A 27,865-nucleotide genomic window follows, 5' to 3' on the forward strand; every position below is an offset into this window, starting at 1 on the left:
CACACCTTTCAAGGTTCATGTGTTCTACATGCCTATATAGGCATGAACATGTGATGTATCTCATCCAGGGCATCAAATGCCCCAACAACGACTATGTGGGTAAAACCAGACAATCACTGCACTCTCAAATGAACTTCCACATTAAAATGATAAAAGACAAAACACCATTTCACCCCTGGGTGAACACTTTTCATGAAGCAATCGCTCCAGATCTGACCTCTTGGTACTCATCCTCAAAGGAAACCTGCACAACCCTTCAAAAAGCAAGCCTGGGAGCTTAAATTCATAACTTTGCTAGACACTCAAAACCATAGACTCAGAGACACTGGTTTTAAGGCTCATTACAACAATTTGTAACACATCCATTGCCTGCTTACCCTGAATTCCTCACTTCATTATAAGTAGTCTCCTACAGCATGTGTAAACCCTTATGCTTAATACTCTACCCCTGAATTGCCCACTTCATTTTAAGTGGTCTCCCACCACGTGTTAACTCCTTATCCTTAACTATTTGTCCCAACTTGTATTTAGCTCCAACACTCTGGTTTCCTTCCCTAGACCTGAAGAGAGCTCTGTGAAGCTCAAAAGCTTGTCCCTTCCACCAACAGAAGTCGGTTCAGTAAAAGACATTGCCTTACCCACCTTGTCTCTATCTCTCTACCTATCTTTTGTGCCCATTTCCATGGTACTGTATCTTTTACCAGCTCTGATGTCCTCTTGTTTATGGATATACATTAACTATAATGAGAGGTAACATCCACAGGTACATATAGCTAGCTCACTCTATCTGCCGACCATAATCTGTATAGATTTGTAGTCTACAGCTCTGTGTAAAAAGTGAAAAAGTGAAAAAGTTTTTACTAATATCCAACCTAAACCTCCCCCACTGTAGCTTGAGACCATTACTCCTTGTTCTATCATCTGGTACCCGAGAACAGTTTAGATCCACCCACTTTGGAACCCCCTTTTAGGTAGTTGAAAGCAGCTATCAAATCCCCCCTCACTCTTCTCTTCTGCAGACTAAATAATCCCAGTTCCCTCAGCTTCTCTTCATAGGTCATGTGCTCCAGCCCCCTGATCATTTTTGTTGCCCTCCACTGGACTCTCTCCAATTTTTCCACATCCTTCTTGTAGTGTGGGGCCCAAAACTGGACACAGGATTCCAGATGAGGCCTCACCAATGACGAATAGAGGGGAACGATCACGTCCCCCGATCCGCTGGCAATGCCCCTACTTATACAGCCCCATTTGCCTTCTTGGCAACAAGGGCACACTGTTGACTCAGCAGGACTAACTCATAATGGTCTGTACTAAACTCAGTGCTAGTCCCTGATTCAGGAAAGTAATTGAGAATGTGCCCAATCTGAAGCACGTGAATAGTTCCACTGAATAATCTTCTGAGCTGATTATAGCCAACAGGACTCTTTTCATTGATTTTAATGGGCTTCGGATCAGGCCATAAGTGTATAAAGTTGGCTGAAATTTGGGGGAAGGGTGTGAGACTCTTTTTGGTGAAAAATGACTTTAATTTTTAATTTTAGTCAAAATTCCCCAGTTTTTCCACCAGAAACTGAAAACTTACCAAAAATGGTTTTAGGTTTTGAGTTTGAATAGGGAAAAGTAAAACTAAACTTCTGCAAGAAATATTTTTAAACAATCATTTAAAATACTTCACACAAAAATTGGCATTTTTGACCAGCTCTAGTTTGTGCAGTTGGGTTTTAGATTGCAACCCTTTAAGAAAGAAAATGGGGCATTGATTATGTTGCTGATAAAAGCTGGTTAAGTAGTGCTGAACACTTACTGTTAATTCCACAGAAAAGATCAACAGTTTCGATGAATTTTCTTTGGTCATGTTCACAATCTCTTGTGTGGGTTCCAATGGTCGTTCATAACACTGAGCTTCAATAACGTGAATCCTCATGGAAAGTGAATTTTAAAGCCACGTGTATGAAAATGAATTGTATATATTCACACACCCCAAGAGTCACTCTGGAAGTGCTTTTGTTCACTCGGGGAACAGACATGATAGGATACATCTTATCTGACCATCCAGAGCTAATCAATACAGCTCAAAGAATGAACATACAAAACAACTTGCAGTCAATATACAAATTAACAAAAGTCATGGCGGAAGCAATGAATAATTTAAAATGACAAATCTGAGGAAACTCTGATGTGCTCATGGACATTCCAGAAGAAGGAAAATAGCCTAAATACATCAAGTAAATTATCCATCATTAATTATTCATTCAGCTCTTATACCCAAGTCATTAGTTTTGACTCTACACAGGTAACTGATCAAGAAATCAACAATACATAGTTAACCCAGACTCTTCTTGAACTGCAGGAGCCTGAATTAGTTAACCTTATGTGCATTACTGTAAAGTCCTTATTTTTGTGGGCATTTGGGAAGAGGTAGGTTGAGGGTTTCGTGGAATTTGGTTTCTGGTTTGGGGGTTGGGTTGTTAGTAGGGTGACCAGATGTCCAGATTTTATATGGACAGTCCTGATTTTTGGGTCTTTTTCTTATATAGGCTCCTATTAGCCCCCACCCGCTATGCCGATTTTTCACACTTGCTGTCTGGTCACCCTAGTTGTTAGAGAAAGGTGGGTATTACGGAACTATCCATTAATTAAAGCCCCAGTTCAGGAAAGTATCCCAGCATTGAAACACATGCTTAAAGATAAGCATATGCTTAAATGATGTCTTGAATGTAAATAGCCTTAAGCATGTGATTTTCTGAGTGAATTGTATAATAATTTTTTTTTGTATTGAGCTTTGTAGGTTTTTAAATAACGTGTAATACCTAGATCTTGAGTCAAGAAAGAAAGAAAGAAAAATTCATAAAAGTGAACAAGCAAAATGAGTTATCAGCCAAACCACTAAGATGATTCAGAAAACAACTGTGTATTCTATTAAAGCAGATGAACAAAGTAACGACTGCAAACTAATCCTAGGCAGTGATGGGAGATGTATAACATAGCCATACAGGATAACAAAGTTGGCCCACCTCTTTAAACTCCTGAATCTGGGTTTGATCGAACATGGAGAATACATTGGAACCACCTCCTTCTGTCTTCTTCTTTGCCTTTTTTGGAGACTATAAAAGAAATAAAGAGATCAGGTAGGTAATAAATAACACTTGGAACACCAGGTAAGACAACCACACTTATAATGGAAGGAAATATGCATGCACAAGTAGCATGAGAGGGTTCTATTTGGTTATATTTTCTCCAACGTTTGATTCAGTACTTAGTTGTGCAACAAATATATAAACACAGAAAAATGCTGTTTGGTTACAGAACACAGGGTGCATTTTTACCAAGGAGTTTTGTCGCCAGTGGCTTTCTGTGGCCTGGATTGTAACCTGATAATCCAGCCTGAGTAAGAGGCAGTACATGGTTACGTTGCCCCAGGAGCAGTGCAGGAACCAGACTTGGAGAGCCACAAGCTGGTCTTTGCTTCCTCCTTGCTTCTTGGGGGCAGTGGTCTCTGCCAGCCCATTTGCTAGTGCTGATTACTTTCCTCTCAGTGCTGGCTGAGTTATGCTGGCTGGCTGGTTAGGGGTGGAAGAAGCTAAGACTCTGACCTCTCCCCCGCAACATCTGATAGCACCCCACCAGCAGCTGCTCCCTCCCCCTTCCCTGCCGGCTCTGGCAATGCAAGTAGCTTGCATTGGGGAGTGAGGAAGCTCCTTATTTTACTTTACTCCCCTGAATGGCCAGGCAGCCAGGCTCAAAATTAAGCCCTATATGGGTCTGTCTACACTGCAGCTGGTAGCGAGCCTTCCAGTCTGGGTAGACAGACTTTCGTTAGCGAGGCTCGAGTGAGCACACTAGAAGTAACAGCGTGGACATTGTGGCATGGGCTGGAGCTCAGGCTCTCAAGCCTGGCTCGCTCCCAGCTGCAGTGAAGACAGACCCTATAAGGCCTCTAATATGGAGCTGTGAAATGAAAACATGCAGTACTGAGTGGACAGATCCTTCCAAGGTACAAACACTGTCTATGTTCAGAGGAAAGCACACGCCCTAAGTTCTGTTCCAGCAAAAGAGAGCCAGCTGACGTGTAATCAGACATTACATTCGCTCCCTTCAGTACTTGCATGGCCACCACGACTACAGTATCTGTGCGCCTCACCATCTTTAATGCATTTGTCCTCACAACATCGCAGTGAGGCAGGTCAGTACTATTATCCCCATTTTAAAGATGGAGCCAAAGGCCCAAATCCTCAAAGGTATTTAGGGGCCTAACTTCCATTGATTTCAATACCTAAATACCTTTGCGGATCTGGGCCCACATGTCTTGCCCAAGGTTGAGGGTATGTCTACACAGGGAAAAAAACCTCATCAGCGAGTCCAAGTCAGCAGACTCAAGCTAAAAATAGCCCAGTCGATGCTCAGGCTCTGAAGCCCAGTAGGTTCAGAGCCCAACTTAGAACACCTACTTTTAGTACATGCCCAAATCTGTAGACACAAGTTCTGAGACTCACTACCATAGGGTTTTTTGCTGTGTAGACAGACCCACAGGGAATCTGTGGCAAAGCAGAGAGCTGAACCTGGGCCTCCTGAGCAGTAGGTTAGTACTAACCAGTGGACCCATCCTTAACCCCATTTGTATTATAGTCCTGTCTGCCCCTTAAGTAATAGAAAACAAAGAAAAATTCTGTTCTGTTTGGACTATGCTGTATAGAACAGAAGGCAAATTTCTCCTCTCACCAAAATCTGCCAAGATTCAGATGAGATCCTGGGACTGAGAGCTGGTCAAAGACATTTTTCCATCTAGCACTGCTGGAAATATATAGTGTCCGGTCAACTTAACTTGCCATGCAGATTTCAGCATTCAGCCATCCTGGTGAGAATCTCATGTTATGGTATATACTCCACACACGTACACACATTGTACCTATCTTCTGGAACACAAACTTCTGTACTATGGGAAATGCATGAGAAAATGTATTTGCTGGGAAGAAAAACAAAGACAAAATGCCACCCAAGACGTGGAAAGATATGTGAACAAATGGAATGTTTAATTAATGTAGAAATATTGATTTTGGAAAATAAACAGATTCCTTCCTCCTCCTCACACGGAATGAGTGTGGGTTTGAGCCAAAATGGGCAGCATTTCACACAATTTGAGGTGCCTGGTGGACATTTTCAGCATTTCTAGTTAAAATGGAAATCTAGGGACAACCCCACTTATGAACAGTGTATTCATTCCCCAAGGTAAAAAGAGAACAGATGTTAGCCCATTGAGTACACTGATACCCCTCTAGGGGCAAATGACTTCACAATGTAAGCAGTACCTGCAGGGCTGGCCTTAGATTCTGGGGGAGGGTCAGGAGGATGGCTTCATAAGGGCTCCTCAAACTTAGCTGATCCATCTGAAAGGGCAATTTGTGAGCCATCACTAGCTTTTTTTTGCTGCAAATAAGGGCAGCCCGGTTGCTCAGACCATGTATGATTTTTTTTATTCACCCTGATAAATTTTCCTCCCTAATAATCAATTTACTTTCTGAAGGTTAACACCACAATGAAAAGGGCTAGAATCCTACTCCTACTCCTCCCAGGGCGAGGCCTGATTACACCATGCAACGGGTACTCCCTGGCTAATTTTGGTGAGTTGTCTATATAGACAGCTCAGAGTGCATACACAGTAGGGTCTTTAAGCAGGAGTTGCAGTTTTATGAAATGATGTGGTGAAACCCAGAGATGTGGCACATTGCCAATACAAAGAAAAATCAGCTCACTTTTTTAAAAAAAGAGTGTTAAAGCCCATAGAGACTGAAGCCTATTTATCCACAGAACAAGTACTGTACCGGGAAAATTCAAACCCTTAACCCCACCACATCAATGATTTGTTAATAGACTTCAATCCTGACCCCTCCAGGGTTGATAAAGGATTGTTCACTGCCAATATTGACCATTCTGTCTTTAATTTTTCTGCTTAAAGTCCAAGTATGGGTTCCAGTTAACACCTTTTATGATGTGGTTACCCGTGGAATCAGACTGAGACCACCAAATCATGTCACAGAGGCCACCAAGCAGCTGTCAGATGGCAGTACCTTTCCATCACTGGTTCCAAATTCAAACTGTTGGATCTAGGGCTCAAAAGATTATCATCAGTCCACTGGGCTATCCAGCCTCCCAAATCCTTGCTTATGGGTGGTGTGTGTTGAATTACCAGGAGATCCATATTCACAGAGCAGCTTGACTCAATCGTGGGAGAATGGGAACATGAGGCAGGCTGAGGGGCTAACGGCAGTAGATGAGACTTCACCTTGTTGGTGGTGTAAGTGAAACCCAAAAGGCAAATAAAAGAGAGCAGAAATGCGTCTGAGCTGCAGAGTTTGCGCTTGGATCAAAAACTCCCCACAGTTCTGCAGTGATTAAGCCAGGATTTTGTCTGAGGCTTATCACTCCAAAACAATCTAATATCTTTGTTTTACCTCACAGAACAGTGAGCAGGGCAGCAGACGGGGAAGCAGAACACCTCATTTTTATTCTTGGATATATCCGTGGTTTACTTCATGGCCTTTAGCAAATCACTTTGCCACCTCGTGCCTCAGTTTCCCCATTTGTACAATGTGGCTAATAATAACTTTGCTAAGTGCTTTGAGATCTACTGCTGAAAAGTGTTAGATACGAATGTTAAGAGCTATGAGGAGGTGCAGGTTCCCCAAGCTGAGATTCCAAGGCCTCTGACAGAAAAGAGCCTGGAAGAATGTTGGGATGCCTGAACATGTCTGATACACTTCCAGTCTGGGTGTATTTATCACCCCAGTGTGAAGAGGACAACAGTTCCTTTTCAAAGGGAACCTCAGAGCCATCACACATCGCTGGATTATATCACCCGTGCTAGTGCTCTCTCAGCTGGCTTGCGTTTCTAAGGATCTTTTTGATAATTTTTAGATGCTTTAAATAAAACCAGAATATGAAAAACCCTGACCATGAGACAGCTCTGGCTAGCCCAGCGCTTGCTGTGTTCTGGGTTTCCTTCACCGAGATTCTTTACATTTCTCCTGTCTGGTAGGGCCTGGGAGTCTGAGAGAACAAGGTTAGTGCACTGACAAAGACAGACAGAAACAGTAAGTCAGTGTCACCTCCGCCTCTCTGGGTGCAAGGTAAGAACAGGGATCGGGGGAGGGGGGGTTGGGGGGTGGGCGGGAGAGGGTGTGTGTCTGTGTCTACAGGCAAAGAATTTCTTCTGCTGCTTTAAAGGTGACCTACACACACAAGCAACTTAATAACTGCGGTGGCTGTATGCCAACGTAAGTTAGGTCAATGTAATTTTGTAGTGTAGACTTGGCCCGTCCATTTCACACAATCTGGATCCTCTCAGTGGCAGGTGAGCCACACACAACCCATCAAAATGCAGGTCTTGCAAGGAATGATCTATTCTAGAGGAGTAAGCAGCACAAGCTGCTCTGAGAGCCACAATTCGCATTTCAAGCAGGCCACACAACAGGCTCTGAGAACTCAAATAAAAACCTGAACTATCAGAGCAGAGAAACACAGGATCTTTTCATCACCCCCTCTACGCTCACAAACAAATCCCTCCTCTCACATCCCCACACACATCTTACACACAGTCCCTGACTCCCTCCATGATCCCTTCTATATCCCTTGAACTCCATCCCCCACACATCACACCAACAAACAATCTGTCCTGTTCCCTACAAAATCCCTTACTGTAGCTATCACACTCTCTCTTTCATAAACACACACACACACACACACACACAGAGTCCCCTGGCTTCCATCACACACACACCCACACCCACCCCGCTGTCTCCACGACAGCCTGTTCAAACCCTGTGCCCCCAAATCTCCTCTGTCCCCTTGCGCTACATAAGCACACAATACCTTTTCTCCTCTGGCAAGTATACACATAAACAGCCTCCTCTCAAGCACACAGAAATGAACAGCTCACCCCCTCCAACACAAAGTCCCCTACACCTACACACACACTTCCAAAGGAAAGCCACGGGCCAGATCCCCAGCTGGTGTAAATCGACCTGGCTCTATTGCGGTCAATATTTTTTAGTACAGGTGGTACATTCTAGGCAGTCTAGCAAGCTGCAAAACACATTTCATCAGAATGCGATCTATTTTTGGGTATATGATTCCCTTCGGCACACACAATTCGCTACAAAGTGTCACCGAGCTGAACGAACGCAGGAATGTTGTTGGAATATGTAAAAGGTCTCTCTCGCTCACATATAGAGACATCACAGATCCAACTTGACTGAAAATTCCCTGGTATTAACTGGGACCTACAGACACACAGTTCTCAGAATTCCATCCTGTAACACTTGTGTGGTCTGCTTCTTAGAAAAATTATCTCCCTGAACCCTGCCATTCTCATTCTCTTCAATCCTGTATGTCAGAATCTAGTAGCACTGGCTGACTTCTAATTATTTTTTACTGTGTTGCTTTGTCTGCACTAATCCTTTGAAAGTAGCTTTACTGAACATCTGAAATATTATGATGCTATAAAACCTCTGTAATATTTATAAATCCCTTAAGACATCATAAAGGGGGAAAAACCCTCCTCACAGACTGCATCTTGCATAATTACATATACATTTCCCTCTGATTAATAAAAAATGATCTCTTCCTTATGTAAAGATATTCTCAGCTTTCTTTCATTAAGACAATTTTTTCTTTCAATTTTAAATCTGTTTCATGTGTCCATGAATTGTAAGGTGCCTCAGAAGATGGTTTCCCAGAGCAAAAGGCACAGTGAAAAGACACATCACGGACAATCTTCAGTAGCAATGAGGCTTTGGGGACATGTTTTGCCACATTCTGAGATCCACAGCATTGGCCAGTTTGGCCACAGATAGTCTTGGAATAATTATTCCAAAAGGCAGAGAACATTTTGGGAAAGGAGTTAGTTCATCAGAATGAGAGGGAGGGAGAGAAAGACACCTAAAGGGGTGAAAAAGAAAAAGTCAAGACCCAACACATGCCACCAGATAAATGGTTGGCTTAGGTTCTAGAGAAATCCATTAAAGTGTAGTCTATATATCTGAGGTCCCAGCTAGAAAATCGGGACAAATACACTCTCCTCTAAACCAGTAGTGAACATGGTTTGGTTGCTGGCGTGTACAGGGCCAAACCATTTTCACTATGTGCAAGCTGATGTTACAACCTGGTCTTGAACATGGTTTTTAGAAATTGTTTTGATTGTGGTTTGGTCCTGTTCAGAACAGTGGTTGGGCCACATTCATCTCCTGCTTAAAGGGAGCCAGGTTTGAACCATGCTTCAACAAGGGTGTTCAAACACAGGACTCTGGTGTCAATAGGCTCCAGATAGCAGTCACAGGTGCCAGGGGGAAATGCTACACTGAGGGAGCCTGAAAGGAGGCAAGAGAAGGAGGAAAATAAAGAAAAAGAGCTGAAAGCAAATAATTAAAGGCACAGTATTCCTTTCCCTCCTGTGCAGATAGGGAAACATCTAGCGCTCCAGCACTTGATTAATGATGTTTTAATAATTCCAGTGAAATTGCAGAAGGCAAGCGCAGAGCCAGCTACACAGATTCCATCTTGGGCTGAAATTCTGCCCTTGCTCTTTGGAACCACATAGGCTGGGACAATAGTGCAGAGGTAGCCATGCAGCAGGTCCCGGAGCCATCCTGCCAGCACAGGGCAGGATGCCCCAAGTGGGGCTGGGAGGGCAGGGAGTAGGCTATGGAGACTACAATCTCTGTAGTGCTCCTTGCCTCTTCTTCCATGTGTCAATGACAACATAGTCACAAATCTGCCTCGGCCGCAGCAGATTATTTATCTTCGGGCTACTCAGCACTGCTAGCTACATTAGTTGCTGCCCCAGTGAAGCACCCAAGGTGAGACTAGGTTGGAAAAGAGACTCCCAGCAAGCTATTTCCCCCCGCTGGTGAATCCATGCTGCATGGGCAAGAGTTTACTCTGACTGTCTCCAGACCAAGCACATTTATTAATAGAGTGCAAAAGGGTGCTCTGAAAGTCACAGCTCATCCAGTGTCCCCAGTGCTGGCTATCTCCTCAGTCTGAGTGTGATTCTCTTTAAGAATGAGATCTGACATTGTTATTATCATTGCTCCTGTTAAAGTAGCTATGGAAAGAAAGAAAGAAAGAAAGAAAGAAAGAAAGAAAGAAAGAAAGAAAGAAAGAAAGAAAGAAAGAAAGAAAGAAAGAATAACTCCTACCATGGTGTTGCTGTTCCTTCTGCCCCTTCTGTGCCAACTAGCCAGCCAGCATACACAATGCCAATTGTTCCTTTATATACTGTCACCGAGGAGTAAAAATATGCCTGCTCCAAGTTTAGACAATAGATGTAAGATTGGAAAAGTGCAGTAATTGGATCCCAATACCATTCCAAGCATCTGTTCCACGCAGGGCTTTTGCTTTCACATAAATACTGCAGCAGATAAGTAGATAGGCAGTTGGGATACAATTGTACAGACCTTGCAATCAGCCAGAGCTGAAGGGGCTTCCCATGTGCTTCTAAACAGTGAATATAAGCACTCACTAAAAAGGATTGTAAATTGTCAAGGCTTCCTGGAAAGAGGGAAGCCCTGAGACTCCTTGAGAGTCTCGGAGAAGAAACTAGCAGTGATTTGTGGCCATCAAGTCTGCTCAGAACTAGAGAGAGGGGCTGGAACTGAAACATCACAGCCCTTCCTAGTGATACCCACAGGACAAAGAACGCCAGCCACAGCCCAACCGTGTCATCAACCCGAACACCATTGTGGCAGTTATCTGATGCTCTATGTGTGGCCCATTTGAGAGTGGGAAAGTAACCAGTCTATAGGAAACTTACCTTTTGCATGACATGGACAACCCTGTATAGTTAAACCCCATTATTAATCATTATTTATATTTAACTTACATTTGTTTAAATTGAGACCTCGGTCCTGCCATGTGTAGCACATGGCAGGCTGCTGCCCCTGCCCAGACCCCCAGTAAGGTCAATGAGGCTCCCTGCAGATACAACAGTAATTGGGGTAAACACTCGAAGATCATTTTACTGAAGGATGGCAACCGTTGTGATTTTCCTATTACTTCCACCAGTGCAAATAAAGGCATCCATGGGCCAGATCCTCAGCTAGTGTGAATCGATGGCAATGCATGAACTTCAAAGCATGGAACGCTAGGCACAGGTAGCAGGCTAAATATAATGTTGTGCCAGGACTTCCCTGGTTTATCTCAGGGGCCTTGTTGTAGATTCACTGCTTTGTTTAACTGAAATGCACAAATTGTTAGAAAGCAGGAAACAAAAGTACAAAATGTATCTCATGTTCTGTACAGTGCGTGGCACAATGGGTCCCCAGTCCATGACTGGGGGCCTCTTGGTGCTGCAACAACACAAATAAAAATAAAATAAAATAATTTTAAGGAAAAAATTATCTTCTGGCTATTGAAGGTTACTATAAATCCAGTGAGGCTAGAAATTCAAAAAATACATAGAGCCAAATTCTGCTTTCTTTTATATTAGTGAAAATCCAGAGTAAATCAAAGGATTTCAGTGGAGTTACTCTGGATTTACATCAATGTAACTGAGAGCAGAGTCTGACACATTAGCTACAATCTCCATTCATGGAAAATGATTCTAGCGATTTCACAGAGATTTCCATTATCATTTCCATATAGATCCCCGCACAAAAAACTATTTTTATTATTAATTGTTCTCTTTATTTATTGTAGTGCTTAGGAGCCCCAGCCATTGTCCAGGGCTCCATTGTGCTAGATGCTGTACAGACACTAAACAAAAGATGGCCCCTGTCACAAAGAGCTTACATGTAGTATCTAGAAGTATCTGTTTAGACAAATCCAGAGATATAATACTTTCATTAGAGGTGACACATGTATCTGTAAATGCCAAAAGCCCAGTGTCAAACTATGATTGAGTACATCTCTCATTGCACACACACAAACAAGTTCAATCCAACAACTCGTCAATTATTTTTGACTCTGTTAAAATGGGTCAGATCCTCAGTTCGTGTAAATTGGTATAATTTTATTCAAGTCAATGAGGTACAACTGTTGCCACTACCTGAAAATCTGGTATGTATATATGAAAATACTTCATGTTTCCCGTTCTGTATTAGAGCAGAACCTAGACTAAAGAGCAGTGAAATATACAAAGAATGGGGACAAATTCACCGCTGTGATCCATTTAACAATGATTCCTATGCTTGGAACCTACTTGTTGATCCTGTGTTCTATAGTCTCCCTTCCTTTACATCTCTTCTCACAACTCACTTCTTCAAGAAGGTTTACATAGTGCAGCTTCATATACCAGATACCACAATAATGGAAACAATATAAATGCCTAGGATAAAGTAGAAAATGCATTTTTTTAAAACCATGCTTTTTAGTCATGTGCGTTAGTCTCCCAAGTAGCTGTATAATGCAATCCCATTGGCCCTGGTTCAACAAGGTGTTTAAGCAAACTGAAGTCAGACAAACCTAAAGTTAGGTGTATGCTTATGTACTTTGCTGAATCGAGTCCTTTGTCCTTCCCAGTGTCCAACCCTTTGCTGCGTGATCCACCTGCTGTTTGTATCTTAACTTTGATGGCAAGCTCTTCAGCTGTTGTGTTTAAAGTACTGTGAACAGCTACAGTGATAACTAAGCAACAATGAGCAACGAACAATAAGTAAAGTAATGAATAATTAAAAACATAATAAATAATTATAATTCCATTGGCTTTAGTGAAATTGTCCTGGTTGCAACTCCGAATTTAGGACAGCATGCATTATCCTGACTTGAGTGAAGTTACACCAGTGTAAACCCAATGTAGAATCAGACCCATGCAGTCCATACCCCTGCAGCTGCTTGGTAGACAGCAGTCCGGTGTCCGTACTGTAGACTGAGTTCATTCAACTGAAAATTCAGAATAAGGCATTTGAGGATAAACTAATAGGATTTCAAAAGTTTACTGTGGTTGATGAGATAAAGGCTCTTTTTATTCAACATGTCACCCACTGATTTAGGCCCCCATCCGGCAAAGCAGTTAAGCATGTGCTTAACATTAGGCAGTGAGCAGTCCTACTGAAGTCAGTGTAATTGCTCATGTACTTAAGTTAAGCACATGCTTAAGTGCTTTGCCAGGCCTGAGCTTGGCCTTAATCATAACAATAATGATACACTGGCAGTTTTGCCCTTGACTTCAGTAGTCAGGATTTCACCCTGCCTATTTTGATCTCTTTTGCAGGAATATTTGCCTTTGCCATTTAACCGTTGTGTGTACTTGTTAGCACTTGCATGACCAGAATTGTTTGTATTTTATTTTATTGTGATTTTTAGGGTGTTATGATGTATTATTATTTATTTATTATTATCATCATCATCAATTTGTGACATTGCTTACTATGTTGATCTTCAGGTTTCTTTCTATATTGCTTATTTTTCCTGCATTGATCTTTGATTTTTCATGAGAGTTTCTACATTTAATTAATTCTTTCAAGCCAGTTTTTCAGGGTTTTTTAAATAAAAAAGACACATTAGACTAAAACCCACCCTGCATTATGTTTGTTACATGTGTGTAGTGAGAGCACAAGCTCACCAGGTTCCTCTCTGCTTCGTCTATAAAATAAATCCACAGAGGAATTCGGAGAGACATACGTCTTGGCTTTAAAGGTTTGCTTGCCTCTTGCAACTGCCTCCAAATTAGAGAAAGGCTCCAGACTGGAAAGGGGAGGGAGAAGAGGGGGATAACATGAGGTCTGAAAAAGGAAGGCTTGAATTTAATTGCCCTAAAAATTTCAAGCGTTCAATCTGGTAATTAGAGAGCTGGCTGATTCAGAAGGCAATTTCCTTTGGAAAAAAAAAAAAAAACAAAGATAATTGATGCTAAGTGAGTATTGTACCTGAAAAATTAAATACCAAACTTAAGTCTGCCTCTAGGGCCCTTTGTATTGCCCTTTTTTGATCTGTCTTTCTCCTTCTTTGTATTTTTCCCCTCATGTGGCTCATCAGAACAGGACACTCCTTTAGAGAGTCAGATTGTCACAGGGGCAGGTTTGATTTATTAGAAAATAAAATAATAACAGGAGTTCTCTGGTGATCCATTCTGGCAGACATTCTTCTGTTGTAAAGTCCCCATGTCTCCTTGTCCTTAAGGATGGTTTGATGTGCTACCAAGGTAATGATTTTCCTTACAATCTTCAAAATTCTTGCCAGACTGTCTCATGTTTAATAACACAGCCTCTGATGCTGCAAGATGATTCATGTAGGTAGACCCTTGCATGCAAGTAACTACTTGAATCTGTCTGCAGGATGGGGGTCTCAGCAGGTTTCCAGGGTACAGTTCAAAAACTGTAACTGTTTAGCTCTTCAATGCTTTAACGCTCAATAGTATAATAAATCAGAATACACAGCACTTCACACCGGCCTCTAAGGGAAGACAACCTGGAAAGAAGGAAGTTTCCATTCAATTTACAAATGCAGAAATTCATGCAGAGGGAAATCAGGTGACTTCTCCAAAGTCATATGATGAGTCAGTGGCAAAATTCAGGAGTTCTGATGCAGTGTCCTCTCTACATCGGCGCTGGAACTAGGGATGCGGGGTGTGCTGCAGCACCCCCTGGCTTGAAGGGGTTTCCATTATATACAGGGTTTACACTTTGGTTCAATGGCTCTCAGGACCCCCACTCTACACATTGTTCCAGCTCCCCGCCTCTCTAACCACTAGATAATGCTTCCTCTTTCCACAAAACCACCCCCCCCTTCCCTGAAGTGTGGTCATGCTCTTAAAAATGTCCTTTAAAATGGGCTTCCATGTTCATTCCCTCTCAGTGAGACCATATCAAATGTCTTTGGCTGACAATGCCACTCTGTCAACTCATCACTAGAATCTCATAACCTTGGTCCTTTTTTGCTTCTGATACCATCACCACCCGCACAGATCAAGTAACTAGAAGTTAGCCAGCAATCCTTTTTGGTGATCTGGGAGGCAGAATGGAAGCCAGAGCCCTTTCCCAGTTCTCTGGGCCCTCAGCATGAATAGAAATAACACTAAAACTGTATGTGCTATATAGAAAATATGTGCATGTGAAAGAAATTTTGAGATCAACAAATCTGAAAACTGAAACCTTCCCTCCTTGATCTATAGAACCCAAGGCACATTCAGTGATGTGGGCTTCCTTACAACATTTTGCCCTTCTAATGCACCTCAACCCTGAACTGGTAGGACCAGCTCTAGCAAGAGAGAATTTTAGTCTTCATGCACCAGTCAGACCTTGGTCCCTATGGGGGAAATTTAGCCTTGTACAGAAAGTCCTATGCATCACCTCAAGTTCAGGCTTAAATGAGCTGCATGTTGATTCTCTGAAGAGGGGTGAGTTACTGCCATTATCTGGTGGCATGATCTTGCTATCTTTAGTAACTATATGGTTACCCATCGCTGTAGAGTCTGAGCACCTCACAATATGCTCTGTGAAGTATCCCCAGTTTACAGATGGGAAACTGAGGCACAAGGATGCTACATGCTTTGCCCTAGGTCACACAGGACATCTGAGGCAGAGCAAGGAATTGAACCCAAGTCTCCTAGGTCCCAGGCTAGTGTTCTAACAACTGGACCATCTTTAAACCCCTTGCTAGGAGGAACCAGACTGAGGGCTTGTCTATATGGAGAGCTAGTGCGCAGCAACCTAAGGTGTAAATGTACAATACTCTAGTGTGCCACGTGCTAACTCACCATGTGGACCCTACTACTGTGCACTAAAGGTTCCAAAGGTCAAAGCGCACCATGGAACTTTTTGTGTGAGGTAGCAGTGTCCGCGAGACAACTTAGTGCGCAGCATGCCAGAGCGCTGTACATTTACATGGCAGCTTGCTGTGCACTATCCCTTTGTACAGCCATGCCCGGAGAACACGGACTCATTTCACCTAAGCCAACAATTGCTAATTCCTTAGTCACCACTGCCAACCAGAGCTGGAATTTCAAACGAGAAGTGAAAGACACTGACTTCCCCTGAGCCATCTACTCTTCCTCAATTAGCTTAAATTAATTAGGGTCTCTCTTTCCTTTCAGAGACAAGATGGCCCCCTTTTCCTCCTCCTCCTTCTTCAGCTGTTGGCAGCTGATTAACCCCCTGCTAAAATTACACACTGAAGCTCAGAAAACCCATTGGTGACTCTTGATCTGATTACTAAATTTCAAAGACTAGCAATGAGTCTCAGTGATGTTAATCTTACATGTACTGTAACTGGGACTGCCGACACCAAAGAAAGAGCTATTACAGATACCACTGCGAGCTTTTTAATACATTTAACAACTATGAGTTCCACTGAGAATTCGCTTCTCTTCTTCTATTGAGCAGGGATGTGTAGACCTATTTGGAAACAGCCAAAGCAGCTGGGTTTCTGCAGTTTTAATTTAAGTTCTGTGCAGCTGATGTTCAGTGCAATGAAATGGACCTTTCTCTCTCTGAGAATTTATAGCCACTATCCAATCTGACAAAAACTGTGTTCTTTTTTATACCAGGAGGTCATTTTATGTTACTTACAGTGTGTTGCACTGTGTCAAGTGGCATAACATAACATAATGAAAAGCAGACTAATGTAACTCAACCTGACAAGAGTGACATACTGTGATGTGACCATAGAAGAATGCACTGTTGTCATTGTTTTGTATTTCATCTGATACCCACCTACGCGTCAGACACTGGGCATTTGGGTGGAATTCTGATGGATAGTTTGTAGACTGAAGTCTGATTCCCCTCTTGCTCAGTTTCCTGTTCATGTAACTCCCTGAGTTCACTGGGTTACTCAGGATTTATATTAGGGCAAATCAGGCCCTAGATATTTATTCCTTACAAATAAAATGACATTAAAAGAACATCAAAGCTGGAAAGTGAAGCAGTCAAAAGTCAGGAAATTATAATAGTACTGGTTTCAGAGTAGCAGCCGTGTTAGTCTGTATTCGCAAAAAGAACAAGGAGTACTTGTGGCACCTTAGAGACTAACCAATTTATTTGATCATAAGCTTTCATGAGCTACAGCTCACTGCATTGGATGCCTAGCTCCTGCACCCTTAAGTCTGCGTGGTTGGGGGTACGCTTTACAGTCTTTTTTCTGCAGGACCCAGCCTCATTCAGTGCACAGGATGGTGCTCAGCAAACAAAGCAGCTGTCCACTATTTCTTTTTATAATCAACGTCTAGTGTATGGTCCCATGCCTCATTTACTGCACACCATCCAAATCATTGTCTGAGTAAAGATTTGCCCCCCCTATCTTTATAGGCTCTTGTATTGCACTAATTTCCATAGTATCTGAGCTGCTCAAGAACAATAATGAAGTTATCTTCACAACACACCTATGAGGTCAAGGAGCATGGCTGTCTCCATGTTACAGATGGGGAACTCAGGCACAGAAGAAGTGTCTTGCTGAAGATCACAAAGGAACTCTGGGACAGAGGCAGGAATAGGTCCTACCCCAGTGCCATAACCCCAAAAAAACATTCTTCCTCTCCCATAGACCCGTCCCTACACCACACACTAGCCAACCTCCACAGTGAATGAAACAGATACCAGCTCATTTCATACCACCTCATACAACTGCAAGCAAAGCAGGACCCCAAACCAATTCACTACACAACCCTGCTTTGTTCTCCACTCAACAGACCCAAAGAACATGCCAAAGGGTGTAGAAAATAAATATATGGCAAATGTGTAAGGGCTGTACCATAAGGCATACGCAGAGTGGAGGAGAGCTAAGGTAATGCAAGTATCTACCTTCATACAAATTCCTGGTTGAATATTTTCATGTGGTTCCTTACTAGTTCAAGCAGGTGACTATGTCTGGAATGGAACAAGGGATTCATTGGTTTATTGGTCCCTTAGCCTACTATTCCCCCAGTAGAAACCAAGAAAGACCAATAAAAACTAAGAGACTAGTTGATGGATTACAATGGAGTCTACTGGGTTTTGTAGAGTCATAGTCATAGAATTAAGGGCCTGAAGGGACCATTATGATCATCTAGCTTCACCTCCTGCATAATACATGCCACAGAATCTCCGATAGTAATTCCTGCACCAAGCCCATACCTTGTGTTTGAGCTAGAGCATAGTTTCGAAAGCCATCCAAACTAGATTTAAAGCCCTCAAGGGATGGAGAATCTACCACATTACTTGGTAAGCTGTAGCAGCGGTTAATTGCCCTAACTGTCAAAAATCTGCACCTTCTAGTCATTGGATCTTGTTGTGCCTTTGTCTGCTAGATTAAAAGGTATTTCTCTAAATTAATCTAATCTATTTACAATTTCTGTTTGTGCACATATACCATTTCTGAAAAGTTTGGAATACATGCAGCATGGTGGCTTCTAACTTTTTCGGGAAAACAGTATCAACTCACCAGGCTAAGACCTCAGCTGTGCTTGCATTTATACCTCTTCTGTCAGAGAGCCAGGGCTGCAAAAATCTAGGGCCACAAAAAAAATTTGTTTACAAAAAATAATATAGGAATATAGACCCAGTGACTAAACTCATGCCATGCATTTTGTGGTTTAATTGTAGATGAATCCCAGAATGTGTGGATCACATGAGACTGAGGTTTGGAGTGGCTTCTGTTCCATTGCGGGCTAGAGCAAACATGCAACTAAATGTGGGGTAGGCAATAATAGCACAACAGGGCCCAGCGCAGATTTGGGGCTGCGTGGTCATAAGGATGTTTGCAATAGGGACTGTGCTAAGTGAGTGGCAATCCACCAACCAAGTCCAGTGACAAAAGCTAGTTATACTAGTCCGCTTGGTTGGAGACCCCTGGTTTACCAACCTGAGACTGGTTTCCAGATACTGTCAGTAGGACACAGTAACAGGGTGGTTATTCCATCAGCACAGTAGCTGTAAAATCTGGGAACCACAAAGAAATTTTGCCGTTTCCTTTGGAAATGCCACCCACCCCTAATTCCATCCTTAGGCACTCTTCTCACACATCATTATGGGAGCAACAAAAGCAAACCCTCCTGTTTGTACTAAAGAGGCAACCACACTCACCTCCTAGCCTTTAAATAGCAGGACAAGCATAAGGAGCATGACACAGAAGCAATGGGCCAGATTCTGAGCTCTTGTCACACAAGTGTAAATCCAGAATAACCTCATGGAATTAGTAGAGTGACTCAGGATTTGCTGGGGCATGAGAGATCAGAATCTGGCTCAATAGCGCTTGTTTTTCTGTAGATGATAGCACTAGACATTGAGGCCTTGTATCTGAGCCCAGGGCCTGTCTGTGAGATGTATCGTAGAGGGACGGGGTGAGAATGCATTTTACAAGACTGGGGCAGCTCAGCTGTGATACAGGAGGACATTGCTTCTTACAGGTGTGAGACATGACGGAGGGCCCAATCCTGCTAGGCACTGAGCTCTTCTGAGCTCACTGAGCTCTTCTCAACTTCCAACCTCTTGAAACGGGGCCCTGAGTCACCACTGAAGGTCTTTGCTCAGAAACTGCTAGCCTTGGCACACTTCATGCTGAGCTGAGAGTTAATCAAGCTTCTTTTTTTAATCTAGGACCCCGCAAAACTAGCCTGACATTCTGTTGGATGGAGTATATCATTGTGATGTGCCAGGCACGCAAGTCAGTTAGCTCACCTAGTCTGCATTCCACAAGCTTGAAAAGAGAGGCGCTATGTATGTATGCAGCCCATCCAGACATATTGAGAGGTGCCCACAAAGTCCCATGGATAACCTGGGAGCCTGCTGAACCAGGCACCCAAGGGCCAATTCAAACACAACATTCATATAAACCCCAGCATGGCCAATGCCAGTCATTCAAATATCATGTCAGCCCCCCAAAAAATCACAAGGTGGTCTAAACACACATGAGAATTTAAAAAAAATGTTTTTTCAGCTTCTTGATTTTAAGCCTTTACTGTTCATATGTTCAAGTTTTTCTCTGCAACCCTGAGAGCTAGAATCTTCCTTTTATTTTGGAGCGTGAGACTCACAAGACTCACAATGAAATCATGAGAGCTGGTAAAACTGAAATCCTCTGAATTCAGCGGGGTGAACCTGTGCATGAGAATCAAATGTCACTCTCAGAGCTCTCTTCAGTGGATGCAGGGCCCAGAAGCAGGAAGCGCAAAGTGGGGTGGGAGCAATCTGCTCACAATTCCCAATCTACTAGGTGGCTATAGGCCCAGGTAAATGGGTTGGAGTCAGAGTACCCAGAGGACATGCTGATTCAGTGCAAGTCCTGGACAATCTCCACTGTTGTGACTCTTATGGAGATTAACATTGCTCCCCTGTGAGGGAACCACAGGAAAGGATGGCACATATCTATCATATGTTGTCCCCTGACACCCAGGGTGAATCCTCCCTCTGAGGCAGCTGCCCCATTGGGTCAATGAACTCCCCTGCACCTGAGCATAGCCAGGACACAATCTGGCCCAGCCCAAAATGAGAGATGAAGGTTGATTCAAATATTGCAGGGCACCACTCAGAAGAATCATTTGGCATTGCACGTACGCTGGATGTAAAAGAAACATGCAACAGCAACAACAATGAGGAATGGAGAACAGTAAGACCAGGGACAGAAGCATATCCTTCCTCTTAGCCACCTTCCTGTGAGAAATCCAATGTACGAGGTTGACACACTTATTGCAAATGATCTTAGGCACCAAACCCCAAAGCAAAGGAACGTAAGAGGCTCCAGCTCAATACAGACAGAAGTGGTTTCTGATTAAACTGATGGCTTATTGAGCTGTCTGCATGGCTATTACTATAACCTACAAATTAACCTGACCTGGCTCTCTGGGAGTTGCTGAATGAGTGTCTCAGTCGTTGAAATGGCAGATCCTGTGGTAGATGTTCTGCTACCACATCATGCAATCGATACCTTCCCGATTTCTTCAGCAGGGAAGCCCTTTAGGCACTATCACAATACAAAGAATAAATAATAACAATAATTCTAATAGAGGTGTGAATTCTTTGACCAAATTACACTCCTGATCCCTGATGCCTAACCCACCCTCTCCATTTCCCCCTTGCCTTCTTATGCCCACTCTGCCCCTGTGTGTTATCCTACTGAGACTTGAGACAAGGCCCAGGAATCCTGCCGGGGGGAATACTTCACCCTACCACCCTAAGGATGAAGTCACTTGTCTCCAGTCTCTCTCCAGCTTTCTTTCCCTTGTTGCTCTAGTCCCACCTCCCTCCCTGCCTTTCCCTTTCCCCAACCTCTCTATACCTCCCATGACCTGTAGAGAATGAATCAATAGCTGTTCTCTTAGCCAGAGGGTGGAGAACCTCCTGGTCTCTCCCCATCTGACCTCCTTCAATGGCTAGTCTCCGAGCACAGAGTTACTGTGGGCTCTGTGCCATTTTTGCCTGCAACTCTCCTCCTGCTGCTTCCCTGCATTGGGAAGCCATAGGACTGGCAGCAGAAACAGGTTGAGGAATGGAAAGGGAGCAAGTCTTAGAAGCAGGACAGGGTGAAGAGGGGACTTATTTCCAGCCTGGGAGAGATGGAGTGGGACAATCTCTACCCATGAATCCAAAGCCAGCCATGCCTTCTTTGGTGACAGCCCTTCCCAATTCCTTATCACAGTGCCCCCTGCAGGCTTCCACCTCTCTAAAGGAAACTTGAAACCTCCATACTGGCCAGTGTCCTAAAAGTGAAGCGTTCGACCTGAAACAGGGCCGCTCACGGGCTTAAGTTAAGCATGTGCTCAAATGGCTTGTTGGATGGAGCCAGAGCGCTTAGCACCTTGCAGGATCAAGCTATAAATGAGAAATCATTACGACACCTTCTACGACTCCACCATATTTAACAGCCATAAATGGCATGCCCTCCTCCATCTGTATCCATCTGTCATTTTGTCTTATATTGTCAGCTCTTTGGGGCAGGGTTTATTATTTTGCTCTGTGTTTGTACAGCACCTAGCACCATGGGGTCCTGGTCCGTGACTGGGTGCTACTGAAAATACAAATAACAACAATAAATGATATCAGGACAGCCTAGTATCTGCCTATTGAGTTACTGAAACTAAGCATCAAATTCAGAGAGGTGCTAAACTCCCGCTTTTCCCACTGACTCCACTGGGAGCTACAGTTGCTCAGAAGGCACTCGGCATCCCTGATTTAGCCCAGGGTAGGTTTGCTTTCCCCTCCAGTGCACAATGTGAGGAAGCCAGTAGTACAACTATGAAAACCTCATCCGCCAGCCAATTCTATCCTCAGCATTGAGTGAGTGAGCGAGCGACATTTTGCAGGTTACATGTTATCTTTCTCATACTGGTGCCACAGGGGGCATAAAAACAAAACACTGAGCTGAATGTATTTCTAGCCAACAGAAATTTCATATTGAGGGTTACAGGCGCCCTGTGCCTCTTAAAAGCTGGTAATAAAATGCTGCTCTGCGTTACAAATTATATTTACATTTCCAGCCTCCATATGGCTCATCTGGGGAAGGGGAGCTTTCAAATGCTTTAGCAGCACAACCATGTCGTGATTAGTTACAATTTTTGCTCTCTATAACAAAGCAATTAATGCTGAGATGACTCTCCCCCTGCTCTGCTCAGTCTTCTCATTTTCCTCTTAAACTTGGCTCTCGTTTGCCACTTCCAGGCCAGCTCAGTCAGTAGGTGCAACACTGCTCTTGGATGAAGCTATAATACAAACCAGCCTAGGAATGGCAACAAACTGCCTTCTCCAAAATATCCCCTCTAGGGTTCATAGGTGAGGCTGGAATTCACGACCAGATGACCCGCTTCCAGATGCGCTTATTAACATGACATCCAGGGTTGAATTTTTTGAAAAGGCAGAAAGACCCAATTGTGAAAGGCAAAAATGTGTGTCTCTGCATTTTCATGTGCAGTTAAGGTCAAATTCCCCCCGTGCAGAGACCCAGAATAAGGCCTATGCAAAGTCTTAAATGATACACGGGACTTGCGCTGATCCTCTGCACAGGGGAGAATTTCACCCTTGCAGCGCTCACGTGTGCCAATCAGATAATGGACATGCAGCAGCCACTTGGATGACTACACACTTTCATGTGCAATTCCCTTATATGGATATGCAATCTCACCATAATACACAAGTGTATTTACAGGCATATTTTCTGCACGTGCACCTCAACTTGCCATTTTCAAAAATCTGGGTCCTAGTGAATTTACTCTCTAATTAAGAGAGTATTTCCCATCCCGCAGATCCCTAAAGCTATGGACCATATCCGGCCAAGAATTCACATGTGTATACTCCCACTGACTTTATGGAAGCTTCTATTCAGAACACCCTCAAGCTATGGTGCTATATCAGGAGCGTTTCCGACAGAAATTATCAGATCCAGTCCAGTTTTATTGAAAATTAGAGATGAGTCTGATTAAAAACCTTGATCTGAGTCTTGGGGAACCCTGGAGGTGGATGGGCATTTGGATATGAATTTGGTGGTTCCATCTCATCGCTCATCTCTTATTTCTAATCCATTTTTAGGTATAAAGCCAGGTCACTGGGCTGTATAGTGGCATATCTTCTTAAGGGGTATGAGTACTTAAGACATTGCATTGTGAGCATAGGCCGAGTGGCCTAACAGTAAAGTCCAATAGAACAAAATCTGTGAATCCCATGGTGGTTGCAAGCAGGCCTCAGGGCATGCAGTGACCGTGCCCTTCCCGTATTGCTAGATGGGATGGGAGGCCCAGATAGAGACGGGGTCCCAGTATGTAAAAGGTTGAGCACCACTGCAGTATTTTATAAGCACATCCTTTTCCCTCATTTGTCTCTGATGTGTCAGTTTGCCATGTATCCATGACAGGGTAATTTGAAAATATGGAGCCAGATCCATAGCTGGTGTAAATCAACATAGGGCCATTGCAAGCAAGGGAGCTAGATCAGCTTACACCAGTTGAGAACCTGGCCCACTTCAGCTCACCCGAAGTGCAGGGGATCAGTCAATATTCAAGGTTTTGATTCTGCAAAGACATACAAGTACTTAACTTTACACACTATGGCTAAGTAGTCCCATTGAAATGAATGAGACTACTGACAGGGTCTGATCCACAGCTAATGGAAGTAAAAAATCTGGATTCAAGTCTTAGCGTTAAGTCACTAGGCAAGATGCATGTGGTGATTTTACCCAACTGGCCCAGTGTACAATACCAGCATGTAAGCTGGTTCGCTGTGTTTTCGTGAAGCAGGAACCCCTCTGCCTGTACTATTGCACTAGTGGGGAGTGCTGCCGTGGTGCTGAAATATAGAAAGCCAATGGCACGTTAACACCATGTTACTGGAATACATCAGCACAATTGTGCTCTCTCTGGTGCTGTATTACTTACTACATATCACTGCAGTAACGGTGCTCACTGTAATGCAGAGTGCTTGTGGGGAGGTGTGAGAGAGATGTCTTAATGGCAGACCTTGACATTTCTGCAGGATAATCTACATTCCTTCAGATCAACGGTGTTTGCACTAGCATAACTAGAGCTGTGCAAAACTTCCAATCATAACAAAAACTGAAACCAGACCAAACCTTGCTGTGTTGGGAGTTTCTGAAATCTCAGCAGGTTTTGGACCAGGTACACTTACGTCAGACTTGAGCTAGGTGCACTAAATCGTCCATCAGGATTTGTGAACCCTTTAAAAAAAAAACCATGACAGTATTCTACTGTAATGACCCAATGCCTAATGCTTACAATAATGCTACTGCAGGATTTGGGGCAATTACTTGCAAACCATAAATTCTGTTGAAATCTATCATTTTAATTACTGTGAAACTCCTAGAGTATAAGATTGGTGCTATAAAATCTAAATAAGTTAACAAAGGCCTTTCAGCAAGCCCCAGGCAAATTTCAAGGGAGTCTGGGACTAAGGGCTTATCAACACACAAAAGTTAATTTGAATTAAGGGAGGTTGTAAATTTAAAATGCCATAACTCTTCCCAAATATAGCCACATGTGGACTCCCTTATTCTGGAATAAGATGAAGAATGTCCTCTTGAGAAGTTATCCAGCAATAATTATTCTTTCTGGAATAAATCCATGCGCAGACATGTAGTGTAGACACATGTAGACATATGTAGGCAAGCCTAAGGGCTTATCTACACAAGAAAGCTGTACCAGTAGAATTTAAATCATTTTAAAACCTGAGGTGTCAATATTTTTCTTGCACTTTAAGGTCTGGTCTACACACAGTTTTTTGTATTGGCATATCTATGTCAGATAGGAGTGTGACTTTTACCAATAGGATTACCCCTGCACTAGACTATCCTTCCTCTCTAGCAACCTGCACCAAACCAATACAAGTCACTCTTAAACTGAAATAAGAATGTCTACATGGGGTTTGCACAGGTTTAACTAAATACGTTTAAAAAAATATCATTAGTTGATACAAATCTGGGTACAAATTTTAGTTGGTAAACCTTTAGTTGGTACAATTCTGGGTATATACAAGGACTGAGTTTCAAGTTCCATAGAGGAATTTATGGTTTTATTCAGAACAAAAATGTGGGGGATTTGAATGAGTTTTGCTTTAAGATGAGGGATTTATCTGAACCTGAAACGCTCAAGGCTTGATTCTGTGTTGACTTATAACTTGCACAGTCATTTACACCTGCGCAAAATGGGTGTAAGATGCTCTCAAGTCAGAATGGAAGCATACCACACTTGACTTTCTGTGTCTAAATGACTATATAGGGTCAGCAGAGAATCAGGCATTAAAAACGAACCCCAGCAGGTCTGAATACAAGTGGAGAGAAACCAAAAAGGTTCACAGTCACCAAGCCACAAAACCACCAAGTTTTTCACAAGAATGCGGCCGGAATGTCACCCTGAATCTTTGTGTATTTCCTACACAGTTCTGCAGAACATGAGCTCCCTCAGGTTCCATATTGAGTTCATGGGGAATTCAGAGAGCTCAGCACCTCACAGTAGGTGCCAAGCACCTTGCAGGATTTGGACCATTAGCATTGGCTGAACTTCCAGCTGTCTGGTTCAGACAGGTTTACCCAGATCTCAATGGGCTGGACATGTGATTAGAAATTTCATAATGGTTTTCCATACCTTCTGGTTCTGGCCAGGTTGAAAATACCACAAAAAAGATTTTGTAGTGATACTTTCACTTCCCAGACTAAAATCAAGGGGTTGTCTACACAGTGTGTTAGTCTGCACTAAACAGGTATAAATTCTAGTCTGCACTAGCATGTCATGCACTAACTGGCTCAGGATGCTCTTCTGGTGCTCACTGAAAGTACCCCAATGTGCTTTAAGGTAGTACTATTTGAAATAGGACTACATTACACTAGGGAATTTTTAGTGCATGCCACCAGGGTTCCCACGAGCCAGTTAGCACACAACATACTAGTACACACTAGAATTTGCACTCCTCTAATGCAAACTAACACAACGTGTAGACAAGCCACAAGAAGTGCAAAGAAGGGTAAATGCCCTTCAATAGTGCTTTAGAGTTTGGTTCAAGTTTTGGACAAATAATAATTACCACTATCTCTTCTACAGCACTTTTCATTTGTGGCTCTCACAGCCCTTTACAAAGGAGGTCAGTATCATTATCTCCATTTTTGCTGCTGGGGAAACTGAGGCACAGGGAGGGGATGTGACTTGCCCCAGGTCACCCAGCAAACCTGTGTCAGAGCTGGGAATTGAATCTATGTCTCATAAAATCACAGAATATCAGGGTTGGAAGGGACCTCAGGAGGTCATCTAGTCCAACCCCCTGCTCAAAGCAGGACCAATCCCCAATTTTTGCCCCAGATCCCAAATGGCCCCCTCAAGGATTGAACTCACAACCCTGGGTTTAGCAGGCCAATGATCAAACCACTGAGCTATCCCTCCTCTCCTGAGTCCCTATCTACTAGTCCACACTGCTTCCTTATTATTTATTTCTATTATTATTGTTGTTGTTGTTTATGGTCTTTTTAATTGCTTTGCCCATCACTTAATCACAGTTTGAGCCTCCTCATTGTTGGTGAGGTTAAGGATTATGAGCAGACATCTGGATATAACTTCCAGTTAAGGTTGTGCAAAATACTCCAAGAAAATCCACAAAGCTCGGAATTTGGGTTTTTTGTGTTTCACTGGGATTTCATGAAGAAGTTGTGAATTTTTTAAAAAACAGCAAAATACCATGAGGTTTTATTTGTTTGCTTGTTTGTTTGTTGCTTGAAAATAAGTTGATTTTGGAGTGAAAAAATGGCCATCAAATAATCCCCTTTCTGATTGAAAAACTCATATTTTTCAAAATTTCACAGATTCATTCAGAAGATCAAATTTTGTACTGAACCATGCTAAAATGTGAATGTTCATATTTCAATGTTTAAAGAAATCTTGTGTAATTCTGCAAAGAACTGAGCACAAAATTGCCAGACACAAAACATGAAAACCTTGTCATGAAATATTTTCTGAATAAATGCTACAAACTTTTATACGATTGCTCCTGCTATGAAAACTGGGAAAGTAGTGGTGTAGATCTGTCTGGAAGCTGTAATGCAGCACTGAGACCCATGAGGGTGGAATGGAATTAGGAGTCCCTCACTGAGAAGTTAAAAATACCCAAATCACAGGAGAAGCAGCATAGACAAACAGAACTTGACAAAGATGCCAGTTCTCCCTGAAAAAAATTGCACCGTTACCTGCCAACTCCCCAAAACAGAGAAAGGGAGATGGTGATTTTTTTAAATATTGAAGGCTGCAAACCTTAAATGGCATGTTGCTATTTTATTATGTTGCAGGTTGTTCTTCTCTGTGATTTACAAGGCAATTCCCATCCACCCCCCAGCACACAGCAATGCGGTTATATTAGTTTAGATGATATCAGCCATGTGTACTTAAACAGGCAGCCTGTGACTAATCCCTTCTGTGACCATGTTAGGTGTTAAATTAAGGTCTGATTAAGAGAATGTGGCTGCAGCTAAGGTCAAGGACTAA

General features: G+C 42.9%; 1 protein-coding gene and 1 long non-coding RNA gene across 4 annotated transcripts in view; one reads left to right on the forward strand and one right to left on the reverse strand.

The window, feature by feature from the left end:
- The window catches only part of MYL10 (myosin light chain 10), a 28,679-nt gene extending 18,332 nt beyond the window's left edge, over positions 1 to 10,347 (reverse strand). Inside the window, exons 1-2 of the mRNA XM_048824269.2 lie at positions 10,194 to 10,347; positions 3,015 to 3,104 (exon numbers count right to left, since the gene is read on the reverse strand). Of these exons, the coding sequence (XP_048680226.1) occupies positions 3,015 to 3,104; positions 10,194 to 10,196 (93 nt within the window). The 5' untranslated portion in view covers positions 10,197 to 10,347. The remainder of the gene's footprint in view (positions 1 to 3,014; positions 3,105 to 10,193) is intronic.
- The window catches only part of LOC142069485 (uncharacterized), a 66,081-nt gene continuing 45,050 nt past the window's right edge, over positions 6,835 to 27,865 (forward strand). For all 3 annotated transcript variants that reach the window (XR_012665334.1, XR_012665336.1, XR_012665335.1), the window contains exon 1: positions 6,835 to 7,124. This is a non-coding gene — a long non-coding RNA (uncharacterized LOC142069485). The remainder of the gene's footprint in view (positions 7,125 to 27,865) is intronic.

Source organism: Caretta caretta, chromosome 17 (assembly GCF_965140235.1).
Source record: "Caretta caretta isolate rCarCar2 chromosome 17, rCarCar1.hap1, whole genome shotgun sequence".
Lineage (NCBI taxonomy): Eukaryota > Metazoa > Chordata > Testudines > Cheloniidae > Caretta > Caretta caretta.